The sequence below is a fragment of the Mesoplodon densirostris genome, chromosome 9 (genome assembly GCF_025265405.1).
Source record: "Mesoplodon densirostris isolate mMesDen1 chromosome 9, mMesDen1 primary haplotype, whole genome shotgun sequence".
Lineage (NCBI taxonomy): Eukaryota > Metazoa > Chordata > Mammalia > Artiodactyla > Ziphiidae > Mesoplodon > Mesoplodon densirostris.
Genome location: NC_082669.1, coordinates 40,898,636 through 40,915,634, shown reverse-complemented (window position 1 = coordinate 40,915,634; position 16,999 = coordinate 40,898,636). Strand labels below are relative to the sequence as shown.

The window sequence follows — 16,999 nt, the reverse complement described above, 5'->3', positions numbered from 1 at the left end:
CCAATAGCCTGCCTCTACAGTCTGGCAATGGTTCACTATAACTGAGAGGCTGCCTCTGCTAGATATATACTGCGAAAGTAGGTCCGATAATACATTGGGGTTATTGGGCTGAGGGTAAGTTTATTGATAAGATACCTGATTTGAGGTTTATTTAAAAACTCACTACTGGTGGCAAGAAAAATAGAAATGATCTCTCCAAAATGATCTTTAATAAAATTTACTCATCCATCTATTTCTATTCCTTCTAGTACGACAAAAACAATTTTCTAAGGAATTTATAGAAGTAAGATTCATAGATGCCTTTTCTTCTCCTAAAATAACTTTGCATTCAAAAAGTAGCTTAAAAATAATCATAAAAAATTAAGGTATAAACTTTTATTGTGGGATTAAGAAAAAAATCCAGTTTTTAAAAACCTTACAAAAAGAAAGAATTTTCTTAACTAAAGTCACCCTAATATGGACACAGAAAAATCACTGGTAGGAAAAAACAGTGAAAATTAGTTTTTAAGTGGTCAAGTATCTTCAGTTTCTTTGCAGATAGGCATGTCCAAGTTAGCAAAAGATTATACTTTAAATTTGGGCAGGACCAACTGTGACTGTTTGCAAATGGATATACTTTCTGCAATTGGGCCATAATATCTGTGTGACTCCCTGTATTTCTTATTATATTTTTTAACCAAAGCAAGAATGGTGACTATTTTCAGAGATATAAAATATGGGAAATAAATTTGAAATGTATCATATCAGATAGGTTTATAAGAAGAAAGCTTTTATAAAGAATTTTTACTGTATTAGTGTCAAACTTAAGTTATCTACTCATGCAGCTTTAGCATGAGAGCGACACAAAGTTTGCCTTTATCAGACACATGTATTATTAAAAACAAAACTCTGGTCTGTGAATGATGATATTGAGTCAGAATCATGATGTAGCATAGAATAAAGGAGTCACAAATCATCCAAGCAGAAATGTGTTTGGATGCTTACAGGCAGGCTGAATATTTTAAATACTCAACCAACTTTCAAGCTGCAAGACTTTGCCATGTTGGTTTATGTCAGGTCCTCAAAGTAGTTCTCACAAAAGCAATACTTTGAGGAACAATATCACAGCATCAGTCAAGACTGATCTGCTGACATCATGGCTTCCTAGAAGAGGCAGTGCTTCCTGCAGTGACATTACAACATGGTAACTCCCTAGAAATCAGCGTACCTTGTAGGTAACTCTGGTGTCGGGGGCACCACCGGGCAGCTGGGCAAGTCGGTTATTTCAATAGCCCTCAATCTCTAATATAAATATAACAATCATACAATAAATATTGCACAAGCATATATACAGAAACCTAAATCACACTAGTATAAAAATAGAGCACAAAAGAGCCATTATCCAAATATATAATGATAACCTATTTTTAACAATCCATTTCTTTAAATTACCAGTCCTGCTATTTGTACTATTAATTCTTTTTTGAAGGATACATGTAGATCTGTTTAAAATTGCTTTCTTGGAACAATTTAAGAGCATCTACTCTCCTTATTTGAGTGTATAAATTGTTTATGAAAGGGAAACACATAAACTACAGAATATTTTTTCTCAAAATCACATTATAAAGAAGTATGCAGTTGTAACTCTTGCTACTCTTTCTTCTATTCTGTTGTTATGCAATTTTATTTCCATGATATCAAGTAAAATGTGATGTGGCCATTATCTTAGTGAGTTGATTTCACAAATGTTTTATCTTTTCCTTAACAGATCCAGTAGCAGGAGCTGAATTAAGAAATATGGGCAAAATGTAGAAGAAACACAGACAGCTCACTATATCATTTGTCTTTTGATGCAATAAATGTAACTTCTTGTTTGAATGGGTATCATGAAACAATTATGCAAGGAACATTATTTAAAATACAGGCAAAGCTACCCAAATATGCATGAAGCTTAGATGAGAATTAAATGAAGCTTTATGTGTATTGTAATATCTGCACTGATAGGCAGGGCTTTTTGTTGCCTTATTAAAAGGCCCCTTTATGCGTGAAAATCTAATTTACATAATCAAATGCATCTACTTACAAGCACAAGGGGTGAGCTAGAGAGGAGAATCCATCGGATTTCTAAAACTGATATTATTGAGTTGAGGGTGTTTTTAGTTTATGTTTTTCCTCAGTACAATACATAAAAAAATCCATATTTATAAGACATTCAATATTTTATTAGTTCTATTTTAGGAGCTGTGTTTTTATATAGATAGAGAAAATTATGTCAAAAATAGGTGTGCCCAGAATTACAGGGAAAAAATAATTTTAAATTCCTATTCTTAGTCCAATAGGGCCAAATTTTTATAAAATCCAATTCCTCAAATTCTCATCTAAAGCTGCAAGTTGATACACCTAGATTTGACTGCAGTCTTCATGTGATAGCAATGGTAGAGGTACAAAACTCACTTTCTCAGCCATTTCATGAGAGTGATGCAGAGAATGCTCCCTCTCTGAGAACATCCTCCGCTGTTCATAGCTGGCTAGTCGACAAGTGAGCCATGAAGAGAGGGTGCAGCCCCCGATCCCAATGCACGCAAGAGACATGGACGCAAGATGCAGGGGATAGAGGGAAGAGGTCTTCTTTGTCACTGCCCGAAGGAACTGAAAATTCAAGATGCCCCCAATGAGTCCACAGATGCAGCAGGCAGAAAAGAGGATCATCTGATACGAAAAAGAGAGGGGGAGTTAAAGCTGACCGGAACACACTGCACCGTCCTGCTGCACGTCAAGGATGGCTGAGTTACAATAAAGAGAAGGTCTTTTTGGTGCTTCTTAGAGGACAGGAGCTCTCTTTTAACCAAGATTCCCTGCACTCTGACTCAATGGAGAGGGCATAGACCACAGTGTTTCAGGAATTAATAGTTGACTATATAAAGGCCAGGGATACATCTTATGAAAACTCTGAAATAAGCAAAATTTATCTTCTAGGTAGATTCAGATTTAAATAATATTGAATATCTATTGTGTGCTACTATGAATTTCAATTAACCCACCAAGCTATCCTCTGAGAGGTGATATACATTTGGAAAACGAATGATGAGCAGTTAACACTCAAATTTAGGAACTGAATCCAGATTTTTTGACTCAAATTACAGTTTCACTGTTAATTCCCACCCCCGCCCCCCAATATTTAAATGTCTTCTCCCTAAAATGTCATTAGTTCCAATGAGCTTCAAAACTCTGTACTTCTCTAGCTGTGAGCTTAGGGAATTTAGTTAACTCATTTTTTTTTTCATTTATAAGAATTTTATTGTTTTAGTATCTATTTTCCCAAGAGATAGTTTAGGGACACTCTATGAACTGGTGCTTTATGTTACAAATCTTTTGTTACTCTGTGACACCACATAATAGATAGTCCAAAACCACTGTTTGGTTGACTGTTATGGAGAAACGCAGGATGTAGCTTTGCTTTTGATCCTACTCTTCGCTTGATCTGGGTCTCTGTTAATAGAGCTAGGGGTTTTTATTCAACTTAAATATCCTAGGATCTCTGGCAGAACCAAGCACAATGCCTTTTGTGCAGTAAATGTTCTATGCATGTTTAATAAATTTAATTGAATATTCCAATAGCTTTAATAATTTTATTCTGTATTTGTATCTAGTCTAAATTCTCCCATGAGCTTTGATGATACTTTATAGTGTGATACTAATTTAATTACCCAACCCTATTTCCATTTTTCTCTGGAACACTGTCTCGTCTCTAATCACCTCCTTTGTCCCTCAGTATAGCTTGTTCATTCCCATTTCAATGATATTTTCATTTCCTGGAAATTATTTTGCTTCTTTCTTGGCTCCCTAGATGGAAGACTGACACAAATCTAGTCCTAACTTCCTCAGAAAGCATTCCTGGACTTGACTGATCTCCTTTGGCATAAGTCCACAGGGCAAACAGCTGTATAACTTACTTTAGCATTTACTTTTACTTTATTAGGTATTATTTTCTGTTGACAGTTAGCTGACTTTAGCAAACACTTAATGAGCACCTGGCATCTGTTAGGCCATGAGTGAGGCAGCAGTTGTCATTACAAACAAAGAACAGCTCATAGTTATTCCCCTTGAGAACACCGCAGCCTTGTGTGAGAGAAGATCCAACGTCCCAACATATTATGGCAAATATTAAGACAGAAGGATGAAAGGTGGCCCTTGGAGTACAGAGCAGGGGAATGTGGCCCAACCAGGGGTTTCAGACAAGGCCTCCTTGACAACAGTTCATCTAGGCTAAGTGCATGTAGTTCCCAGCAAAGGGTAAGGCCATGGATGTATGAACTAGAACAATGGGCAGAAAGAACTACAGGTAGTTTTTTTGTTTCTCTAACTTAATTCAGCATTCCTGATTGTGTCCGTCTTTCTGTACTTATCACCAAAACTGAAAACGCAGTGATGGATGAGTATAATCTTCTAATGGTTGATGAAATATAGCATTGAATGTCAATTACCAAATCAACGAATCATCCCAAGTGGGAAATTGTAGCTCCCAATTTCAAATAGAATCAATCAGTTATATTTTCTTTTAAAGTATATTCAAATGACATGCTGTTTCTTGGGAATATAGCTTGGTGTTTACGCATTCCCAGAAAATATGGAAAGATATTACATTCTAGCCTTCAAATAATGAATTACTGTTAATTAATAAAATAAATAACAAATTTAATAGACTATTACAGGAAAACACTACCTCTCCTGATGATGTAATTGCCATTAATTCCTTAAAGGCATGATACTTCATTAACATGTGCAGACAGAACATTCTCGCCCAGGAATTAAAACGTTAAAATCTGTACCAAGTTTATAACCATATACTATTTTTAAATCTTACCAGACTAGAGATTCTAGACTTTAGAGATATTTGGAGTGGAGAAATTTTCACACAATTTGATTAAAGGGTAGAGAATCTTAGACAGTTAATGTCATCTATGGGAACCTGAGATGGTACAGGAGGATAAACTGGATGGTAGTTTCTAAAAAGCTTAGATCTTATAATTTTTTTTATAACTTATAAGAGAATTAGGAAAACAGAAAAGACACTAGTGGCCTTTAAAAAATCCCTTCCCTTCCCTTCTTCTATGAACTGAATGTTTGTGTCCCTCCAAAGTTCATATTTGAAGCCTAATCCCCAATATTACAGTATTTGGAGGCAGAACCTTTGGGAGATAATTAGGTCATGAGAGTGGAGCCCTCATGAATGGGGTCCCTGTTTTTATAAGAGATTCTAGAGAGCCCGCTTACCTCTTCTGCCACGTGAGAACACAGCCAGAAATTTGCAACCCAGAAGAGAGTCATATTAGAATCCAACTATGCTGGCACCCTGATCTGGGACTTCCAGCCTCCAGAACTGTGAGAAATAAATTTCTGTTGTTTGTAAGCCACCCAGTCTATGGTACTTTGTTACAGCAGCCCAGACTGACTTAGATGTCTCCCCTCCCCGGCCCTCCCCTCCCCCTTCCTCCTTTCTCCCTTTCTCCCTCTCCTCTCCCTCCCTTTTCATTACTTCCCCTCCCTCCCTCCCCCTTTCTTTCCTTCCTTCCTTCGTTTGTTCCTTCTCTCCTTTATTCCTTTCCTTTTCTTTCATCCATGTTCCAAGAAATTGTTACTATATAGCCATGAAGAGTCTTGATAGAGGAAAAGCGGAGAAAGAAAGAAAGAAAACCGTAGTAAAGAGTGATGGGAGAATCACAAATGCAAATTACAAGCCTCCAAAAAAATTTTTATCCAAAGGTTTCCCTTAATGTAATTTTTAAAAATTTCATCTCACATATCTAAAGCAATGGGGGCTTCATCCTTTTTGTCGCAATAGGTATTCTCACAAAGAAAATTGTGATTAGAAAAAGGAGTTGAACAAATGACTTCAATACTTCCCCTTCCCTGGTATCCTGGTCCCCTTCTCCTTTTTTCAGTCTCAAAGACCACTTTCTAGGGTCCATGTACAATATTAATTTTGCCAACTTATAAAGGTCTGTGATATTTCCTATTGTCCTCAAAAAAATAAACATGTTTTTTCCTACTTTCTAACTCTCAAAAAATGTCACGAAAGACAGTAGGGAATCCACACTGCAGCACACAGAAATCCTCCTTCAGCCAATATCAGAGTGAACTGGGAGTGTATTCCACAACCCCCAAAACCCACAGCAGTACCATAAAACTTCTGAGAATGCTTATATTTGCATTCACAGTCATAAAATAAAATTTAAAAACTTTGGGAATTAACTACAACTATAACAACACAGCTGTTTTGCTGCTTTGCAAAATTGACTTCACAGTCAAGGCTAGTAATCTTTAGGCCCAGTTCCATATCTAAACAGTTAAATTTCCCATGAACTCAAGCTCTGTCTTTTTCAGCTCAATGAAGGATTCCTGTGAGTGTCTGGGAATCTATAAACGAAAAGTGGAGACTGCCATCCACAGTAGTCATTAAGGGTTGCAGATTCATGTATTTAAAGAGTATATCAAAGCTTCTCCTTTCTTTTGTCATAGTCTATAATAATCTTGATGGTTTTCTTTAAAAAGAAAAAAGCCAGGATTTATTTTTCAGTCTTCTTTTTATCCTAAATGAGTAACATTCAGGATATGAAAGTTGGCTAGTCATCATTTCCCTTTTTGAGTTCTTACATTTCAAACACTTCAATGCACAATACAAACAAGGCAAAAACTTACGACAAGTCCAGATTTTTTTTTGGCGCACAATATTCCACATATGCCACAAAGAAGAAACTGAAAAGGAAAAGAATAACAATTATTTCATATCCAAAGATAAGAGAACTCCTACTTTTTAGTTTATAGTTCACTCATGACACTTTCTCCAGGGAAGCTTGAAAATTTTACATTCCCATCAAAAGCTGAAAAGGAAAATACCTGATTCTAGAATAGTAAGGGATAAAAATGCAAACTCTAATGAAAGTTTTGTATAAAGTTGATACAGGTGATTGTGGAATTTAAGCAAAACTTGAATCTGTTTTACCGTGGAATTTAAGCAAAGCTTGAATCTGTTTTACCGCCAGGCAAAATGATGAAGTAGATGAATTTAGAGTTTTGTTCCTCCTGTCTACTTTCACTGTCTTCTTATCCCTTCCTATTTTCTCGAGAGAAAAGTGGTATGATACATCCATTGGTATGGCTGTATGGTACATTCCTTCATACTAAGTAATTAGAAATCAATGGGCTCTGCTAGAGGAAGGGAATATAACACACATAAAAAGAGAAGGAATCAGACAGGGAGATGTTTTTTCCATAGAGGTGTTCTTTGTAACTCTCAAACTGTGTCAGGTAAAATAGCTGCCTCCTCATTCTACCAGAAATGTCAGAAGAACACAACAGGATGAAGCTATCAGTGGTATGTAATTGCTTGTAAATAAGTACATTGGTGACATAATTGCTTTGCAAAAGCAGCTGCATGAAATCATCTACCAGTTCCACACTATTACACATTTTGGCTATCAGAAAGGGGTAAATTGTTTAATTTGGAGAGAAACGTTTAGGGCCATTTGTGCATACTTTTGCTGGAAGTAAACCATATAAGTAAAATAATAAACTCATTAATAAGGGCTTTCAGATTAGCAAAGAAAACTGAATATGGTTAAGCTTGTTTTCATTTGATTTTTCTTTTAAATGTTGCTATCTCAAGTCAGAACTAATAATATAAGTGGTTTTAACTGAGTATTTTACACATGAATAGATTTTAAAATATACACATCAAAATACTCTAAGGGTTATCTGAAATAAGTAATATGCTTGTGGGAAGCACCAACAAAATTTGATCAAAAATAATAGGTAAGAAAAATTTACCTTTGCAGGGAACTTTCCATACAGGGGAACAAAATGATTATAAAGCAAGCAATGATGCAGCAAGACAGATAAGGGACCACAAAGATATATAAGAATTTGGTATATAATATAGATGACCTTTCAAATTCATGGGGAAAAGATCAGAACTATTTATTTAATAAACGTAATTGGGACAATTTGTTAATCTTCCCTAACATCACACACCAAATTCCTACAAAGCAGTTTGAACAGTTAAATGTATAAAAAAAAATGTGGTAGGAGATGATAAAGTAAAAGATTTATATGATTTTAGAGAAGTGGGAAGGATTTTCTAAACATAGCAGCAAAGTCACAGACCAAAACGGAAAATACTTAAAAATACTAACACATACAATTATAATTTTGTTAGTAAAAAATATCATAACTCTCAAAGACAAAAAATTAAATTGGGATTATATTCAGAAAGTATATAACAAAGTGTTGACATACTATATAAATAGATCTAACAGAATAATTTTCATACCATAAAACCATGAGCAGATAGAAACTCAGAACCTTTTAAAATGTGAACTCATGCAGAATTTTCAGAAGCCTTAAAAAACAACTTCTGAGTGACTACTTCTCACCCCTCTCTCTGTTCTAAGTCTAGATGATCTTGTCCTCATATGGACTCTTTCTTACTGATCCCATCTCAGACCTTACAAGGTTATCTCAAGTCATTCCAGTTTGGACCAGTTCCATGCCTCTCAGTGCTTCCAAGCTCCAAATCAAAGCTTCAGCACGTCTTACTCCTGCTTCCCTGACTAACCCATTATTCATCCTGAAAGTCCATTCACCCAGAACTCATTCTTGTAATAGTTTGAAAGCAGTGCAGTTTTGTGTTCCTTGGATCTTTTTGAAATCTATAAACATTGCCATTATTTATTCACAACAAAGCCCAAGGGAACCTCAGGACCATAAGCAGAGCTCTCCAACCTAACTCTCCATTCACTTGCTTGGAACAACTAAGTGCAATAAAATTGCTTCTTCCCATTGTACCTCTAAGAAATCTGGGGAGGGGGAAGGTAGAGTAGGAAGGGAATCCAACAATGTTTTTCCACTCTCAAGCAGGCTTGCAGTGTAAATACTTCTGTTGGGTATCCAAAATCCACACTCCTTAGGGAAAACTGTAACCTGAGAAAAAATAGACCCATGTAATGGGAAGTATACAAAATTATGCAATTCTGAGGAGGCTTTAAGGGATCCTGGCTTGAGTTTAGTCATCACAATTTATAGAAAAGAGTAAAAGAAGCACAAAAAAGCAGTAAATAATCTTTTATTTTATTGGCTAACTTTACCCCAAGTCATAGCACCACAAGGGATCTTAAAAGATGACTTAATTCAGCCCTTGCAGTTTGCACATGGGAAACGAGCGGTCCAGACAGGTTTAGTGACTTACTCAAGGTCACACATCAAGGTCACAAATCACACATAAAATCTCAGGCTTGATTAAGTGTCTAAGTTCATTTATTTCTAATAACGTAATGGGAATGCTTTTCAAAAGGATTTTTCAGTGTTAGTGCAGACTGCTTTATGCTAGCAGATCCGACCATAAGCATTCAATGACACCTCATCATCTATAATTGCACTCTTTACCCTTGCCATTTGTTAATTTTTGTTGTAATAAAAGTAATTATAAGATTAGTTGATCGTATCACAGTCTAAAATTAAGTATACCTTACTATATAAGGAGTCTGTTATAGTATTTCAAGACACTATTTTTATTCAACATAACTTTATCCAGGATGCAGAACACTGACCCACATTACAGAAATTATGAAACAAGTGAAAAACAAATTAGTTTAAAAAAAAAAAAGTAAAACTGATAGCTGGATATCTATATCTCTGTCTCTATCCTGAATTACATATACAATTTTACATGAGAAAATATAATTTTATTTCTGAGAAGGTAGGGAGAATTATTTGCTTAATTTTAATTTTAATCCAGGGAGAATTATTTGCTTTGTTCTTACTAGGAAGTTATATAAATGAAGCAATCTAATGATAGGGCATCAAGGGCAACTATGTAATGAAACGAGTTAAGTCCTCCAAGTGGAATTTGTTTGATTTCAATTTAGACCAAAGTCAATAGATAACTAAGGCTGTGACTCATTGTAGAATGAAATGGAGCTGTTATGGAAATAGCATTTTAAATTTTGAGTGGATTTTCTTAATGAAAGGTCCATGGAGCCTTCTGCTGTTGCTTAGGGTGTAGAAAGGCTAAAGCAATACCACCTTAACAGTAAGAAAAAGTGAATACACTACAGACTGATAACTTTTCTAGAAGTGAGCAGGGACAATGGGAAGCTGAGGGTGAGGCACTGACACTGAAAAAGTTCAGGTAACCACAGCCCTCCATTAATGGGATTTGAAGACTTGATGCCCCAAAGATGATCACTGTAACAGTAAAATCAATTCCTCACCAGGATGACTCCACCCTTCACACTAACAGCCTAAAAGAAGATATTAACATAAAATACAAGATTTTGAAAGAATAACTTGAATTTGTGCTGTACATTCAGCCAATCTCTTATTTACACAAGAGATTACAAAGAGATGTGCTCATTTGGGCAAAAGAACTGTGGTAGGCTGAATAATGGCTCCCAATATACACACATCCTAATCCCCAGAATCCATGAATGTTACCTTAAGTGGCAAAAAAGCCTTGGGCAGATGTGATTAAATTAAGAAGCTCAAGATGAGGAGATCATTGTGCTAAATGTAGTATCAGGTAGGTGCTGAATGTAATCACAGGTCCCTTAAGAGGAACACAAGAAGGTCAAAAGAAAGTTATATGAAGACACAGAGACAAAGATATTTGAAGAGGCTACACTGCTGACTTTGAAGACGGGGGAAGAGAGCCATGAGGCAAACGATGTAGGTGGCCTCTGTAAACTGGAAAGGTAAGGAAATGGGATTCTCCCCTGGAGCCTCCAGAAAGAATGCAGCCCTGCAGACCCATTTTAGACTTCTGCCTCCCAGCACTGTGACAGAATAAATTTCTGTTATTTTAAGCCACTAAGTTTATGGTAATTTGTTCTAGCAGCAATAGGAAACTAATACAGGCTCCAAAACATTATTTCACATGACAGTGTCTAAAAGAATTAGAAGCTGTTAAAAGAACTAGAAGTTGTTCTTCAGGAAAACAAACAGGGGAAGACATGAGTTAAGAAAGAAATATAGTAACAAGAGCACAAAATAAAGCAAAACAGGAAATATTTTAAATAGAAATGTATTGATTAGAAAAAATAATATCAGTTTAGAATGAATATCCCAGGTGATGTTGGCATGAGAGTTGGTGGGTTAGAGGTAAAGACGATGTAAGTAAAATGTTCTAAGATTCTTGTATCATTTGGCAGAGTACTAGAGGCACTAATGTGCCAGATATTGATGGAAAAGTAAAGTTTAACTTTGTGCATTAAAATATCAAAGACCAGAAAAATAAAAGTAAGGAGAAAAAAATACAACAACGACAATAAAGACTGAACCAACAGATGTCAGGAAAGTTTGAAAAATGAACGGAAATAAAGTGAAACTATAAAATAAGTTGGTGTAAATAATTTCAGTAATATAAAGCAATCAGAACATATGTGAATGTATTCAATTTCTCTAATAATAGGGAGAATAGAGAGAGGGAGAGACACTCTGCTAGGTAAAGAGGAAAAGGTTTGTTAAAACTTTCCTAAAATGAATGAAAACCTCTTTCCTTACTGGTTTTCTCTTTCTCTCTCTCTCTCACTGGTTTTCCCTTTCTCTCAATGTCTCTCTCTCTCTCTTTCTCCTTCAGCCCTGACCTAGATGCTAGTTAATGTCTTCCTTATTACTATTTCTTTCTGTCCAAGAAGCTTATTTTGCGAAAGGACTAAGAGAAAAAAGGCTATTGTAGAATTTCTATTTAAATTATGTAATGGAAAATTTGGGAACCATGGTTGTAATGGAAGCAGATAAAAGCAATGGTTCTATCAGCTGGCTAGGAGAACAAGCAAGTGCTGGGCAGATGGGATTATGAAAGACAGTGGGCTAATCTTATTTTAGGACAGCTTATTAAAATTTTTCTCATGTAACACTTAACCACCTCAGGGGAATTAATTTTCACTGAAATTCACTAGCCATTACAGAAGATATACACGTTCGAAAATAGAAATGGTACCTTTTTCCCCCCTCAAGATAATGAGATGAACCACAGATTGAACTTAATGCTTTGGTAACATTTACTGATTTATACAGTTTCATCAAAATTAATCAGTTTCTTTAAAATGTATAGAAAAACTATTAGGAAAACACAAAAAATAATAAGTGTTGAGAAATTGATTCAAAAGAAATCTCTCTGATTAAAATGATATATTTCTCCTTGTACCTGGATTAAAAGTTTGATGATTTGTTTTGTTACCATCAGTTCTTGAATATTCTTACTCTACTTCAATCACCTGTTAAAGAATAATAACTGAAGTCTCTAACAGGATTATTTTGTAGTTTAGCTCACAAAATGCTAGTATGCCAAAGTAGTTCATAGTCTTCCTGATACTGTGCTGATATGATTGTGACTTTCTTATATGACACCTGGCTAGACTCCTAAGGATGTCCTCTCTGTCATGGGCTTCTTTTCTTTTGGGATCCCATTTCTCTAGTGACTCCAGTATCAGTATCAATTATACGTGTAAAATGAGGAAAGTTTATCAAGTTGGAAAGCCTGTCCGAAAGCAGTGATTCTCAAACTTGTCTGCTTACTGGCTTTTAAAATTCCTGATTCCGTGGCCAATTAAGAATCAGGATCTCCAGGCTGGGACTCAGGCATCAATATTTTAATCTTCGCAGGTGACTCCAATGTGCTCTCATGGTCTGGAATTGCACTCAGTATGTTCACCTGTGCTTTGCCAGCAGGCCTACTCATTTTAGAGCTCTTCATTGAAGCAGTGATATTCCCCTTAATTACTCTCAGTGAGATACCAACAAATATGAAGCCAAATAAAGTGCTCTTCAAGGGAGAAACACAAAGTCCTTGTTCGTAACATAAGTTCAAAGTGTCAGGGCTGTTTGGTCTCTAATGGTGCACAGAAATAGAGATCACTATTTCATAATTTTTAAGCTGATTCTACCCAGTGTCTTTCGTCATTGCTAATAGATTTTTCTCTTAAGAGAAATCCTAATCTTCCCTAAATTTTCTGTGTTTTGTTTTAGTTAACTAGATCTAGAATTGAGCATGATACACTATTATCCGGAAGAATCTGACTAATTTTGTGTTGGGAATTAAGAAAATAGGCATAATAAAGACACTGATGCAAATAATCATCATTGGAAAAATATTGGAAGGAAATAGGTTGAAAGAAAAACATGACCAACAATAAAAACCAAACAACTGAATTAACACTTGGGGAAAAGATCTTAACAGACAGCTGTCCAAAGAAGATCTAAGGATGGCACGTATGGAAAGATATTCAACATCATTTATTGTTAAAAAATCATGAATTTAAACAACAATGAAATACCACTACACAGCTATTAGAATAGCTAAAATTTAAAATAAACTGGAAATACCAGTTGCTGGTAGTGCGGAACAACGGAAATTTTCATTCATTCCTTATAGGAGTGGAAAATGGTACAGCTACTTTGGAAGACCGCATGGCAGTCCTTACAAAGCTAAACATAATCTTTCCATATGATCTAACAATTGTGCCTTTAGGTATTTACTCATCTAATTTGCCACGTTATAGCAGTTTTGTTCATCACTGACAAAAACTGGAAGCACCCAAGGTGTCCTTCAATAGGTGAACGGATAAACCAGGTATATCCATACAATGAAATACTATTCAGTGATTAAAAAAGAAATGAGGTATCAAGATACTCAAAGGCATGCATGAAATTTAAATGTATATTGCTAAATGAAAAAAGCCAGTCTAAAAAAGTCTGCATACCATATGATTCCAATTATATGACATCCTGAAAAAAGTAAACAAAAGAGACAGTGAAAAGCTCAGTTGTTTCCAGCGTTTGGGGGAAGGAAGAGGAAGTTGAATAGGTGACTAGGGGATACTTTTAAGGCAGTGAAACTCTTCTGTATTACATTGTAATTATGGTTACATGACACTACACATTTGTCAAAACTCACAGAACTTCACAGCTCAAAGAACAAACCTTAATGCACGCAAATTTAAAAAATCATTTCGAGGGTCATGGAATCACAGGATGGAATGCAGAATATGACAAAGCAATCTACAGTATAACAACGAATGTACGAAATGGTTTCCCTGAAGGAGGTGAGGGAAAAGATACTGACCTGAGTAAGTAAAGGCAAAAGAAACTGTACATAAGCACCATACTCTGTCGGACAAAGTTGTTTCCTACAGGGTTACTGATGAACAATTCTGATCCTACTATATATGTATACTAAAATTGAACAATTAAATTAAATGGATGATGGACAGTGGGAGACAGGTTTCTTAGTATTGGAGTGCGAGTTTATAGATAAGCATGGGGAACAGCCTAGAATGATCCATATGGTAACAGATTAGCATTGTAGATAGCAGTGTGAGGTAATTTTTAACTTAATATTTATAAATATAGCTACATATAGAACTATTTACAGGTCTGTGCATATACACATTAGTATACACACGTTTTCTTGCTGTCAGCTGAGAGGGCCTAGATGTAATGATACTAGTAGCAAAGAACACACCTATCACTCGGCTCCTGGTTTCTAAAACTGTCCTCCAGTAAAAGGAATCACAAATCCTTAAAGAAATGTCTGTTCCTTGGAATGCAGCAGAAAATATATGATATGGGCTAGGAGCATACTATAGTGTCAGAAAGTATGTAGATGCTCAAAAAACAAACAAAAACCCCACACTGATTGAGGTTTCTCAGAGGGATACAGAGGCCAATTGAAAGAGCTCCCAATGATTAAAGCTGGAAAAATTTGAGCAACAAAATAAATAAAATAGTATTAGATTGTGACCAATGAGTACTGTAAATATTCATGGGGCCATACTGATATAAATAAATGATTTGATAAATAAATACATAAATAACTATGGAGAAGAGACAAATCTATGCAGAAAAATTCCATATATTTTATGTAGATACCTCACTCTCAGAGAGGTGTGGTCCACTCCCTAAGTGTGGTCCACACATAAAGACTTCCTTCCAAAGAGTATCATATGAAAAGGGGGAAAAAAAGAGTAACTTAGAGGAGACCTAACAAACACTACCTCAGCCAGGTGACCATGGTCAACACCAGCAGCAATAAGTCACATACATAATCAGTATGCCCAGTATCACTAATTTTGTTGAATATTGGAATGGAGCTACTACACAACTAGACAATGCAATTGGATAGTAGAACGAAATTAAAGGTATTAAAATTGGAAAAGAGGAGATAAAACTATCATTGTTTGCAGACAGTATGATTAACTCATGAAATTTCCAAGAGAATCAACTCTAACGTTCACTACAAAAAATAAGATGATTCAGTAAGGTAGCAAGGCACAAATGGAAACTAATAAATATATGGAAACTAATAAATTAAGGTAGACAAACAATATCCTACTGGAGGCTGTAAGGGAAGAAATCCCATTTTCAATAAGAAATAATAAAATTCTTAAAAATACATTTATAATACAAGTTTTAATGAATAAAATAAACCCTAAAAACATTAATAAATAAGGTAATAGAATATTTTTACAAATGGAAAAATACATGATCTTGGATAAAAAGCTTTAACATGAAAATTATGCTAGTACTTTCTAATCTACTTTGTTAATTTAACATAATTCAATAAAAACAACAAAAGGATCAATTTTTTAACTGGAAACATGATCCCAAAATTAATGTAAAAGAATACCTAGGGCTTCCCTGGTGGCGCAGTGGTTGAGAGTCCGCCTCCTGATGCAGCGGACGCGGGTTCGTGTCCCGGTCCGGGAAGATCCCACATGCTGCAGAGCAGCTGGGCCTGTGAGCCATGGCCACTGAGCCTGCGCGTCCGGAGCCTGTGCTCCGCAACGGGAGAGGCCACAACAGTGAGAAGCCCGTGTACCGCAAAAAAAAAAAAAAAAAAAAAAAGAATACCTAAACTTTGTCAGTAAAACTCTGGCAAAGATGAGCAATGAGGGTGAATGTTAGCACCAGATATCAAAACATATTATAAACCCTCAATAATTAAAACAGAATGACATTGACACATGAACAGAAAAACTGAACAGAAGAATAGAATTATAAAACCTAGAAATAGACAGGATGTAATATGAAATTTAGTATATAATAAAATGTCATCTCTAAACATTTATGAAAAAACAGACTATTTTGTAAGTGGTGTTTGGACATCTGTGTATCCACCTGGAAAAAGAAATGAAACTAGATATATACACTTTACACTATATGACAGGGTAATAGCCTAAAGTACTAATGATTTAAATTTAAAACTAAATCATAAAAATACTAGAAGAGGAATTCTTTTATTACTTTGAAGTTACAAAGACCTTTTAATTATGATTAAAGTCCATGAAATAAAAGACTGATTTGTTCAAAAATTAAAACAAGAAAAAAATCAAAAAATTGCTACATGGCAGAAAATTATAAACAAGTTTAAAGTGACAAACTGGGAAAAATATTTGCAGTTTATAAGCAAAAGACTAATCTCCCTAAATTAAAGTGAACTCCTGGAAATCAGTAAGAAAAAGATTTAACAATCTGACAGACAAACAGGCAAAGCATATGAAAAGATACTTCCCTAAAATACAAAGGGCTGCTAAAGGTGAAAATGCTCAACTTCATCTATAGTGAGATAAATGTAATTTCAAATGAACTCAGATACATTGTTTTCAATCTATCAGATTGGTGAGAACCCTAAAGTTTGATAATCTTGGCAAAGATATGGGAAACCAGATTGTCATACATTGCTTGTGGAAAGATAAATTGATACAGACTCTACTGAGAGGAACTTGTCAACAATTATCAAAATTTTATATATATACGCATATATATTACACACATACACACACATATACATATACAATCATATCTGTACATCTCATTTGCCTCAGTAATCCTGCATTTGAGAATTTATCAGATAGAGCGGCAAGTGTGCAAAACAATCTATGTGTCAAATTATTTATTTTAGCATTGTTAGTAACAATACAAGAGGAGCAATCTCAATTGTCAGTAGAGAGTTGATTAAATTCAA

At 35.2% G+C, this 16,999-nt stretch overlaps 1 protein-coding gene across 3 annotated transcripts in view; it reads right to left on the bottom strand.

Moving 5' to 3' along the window:
- The window catches only part of TMEM196 (transmembrane protein 196), a 210,511-nt gene that overhangs the window by 1,712 nt on the left and 191,800 nt on the right, over positions 1–16,999 (bottom strand). For 2 of the 3 annotated variants that reach the window (XM_060108595.1, XM_060108596.1), the window contains exons 2-3: positions 6,679–6,735; positions 2,434–2,688 (exon numbers count right to left, since the gene is read on the bottom strand). In XM_060108595.1, the coding sequence (XP_059964578.1) occupies positions 2,434–2,688; positions 6,679–6,735 (312 nt within the window). Of the gene's footprint in view, positions 1–1,207; positions 1,282–2,433; positions 2,689–6,678; positions 6,736–16,999 lie in introns of all 3 variants that reach the window. The other variant, XM_060108597.1, reaches the window with a different exon arrangement.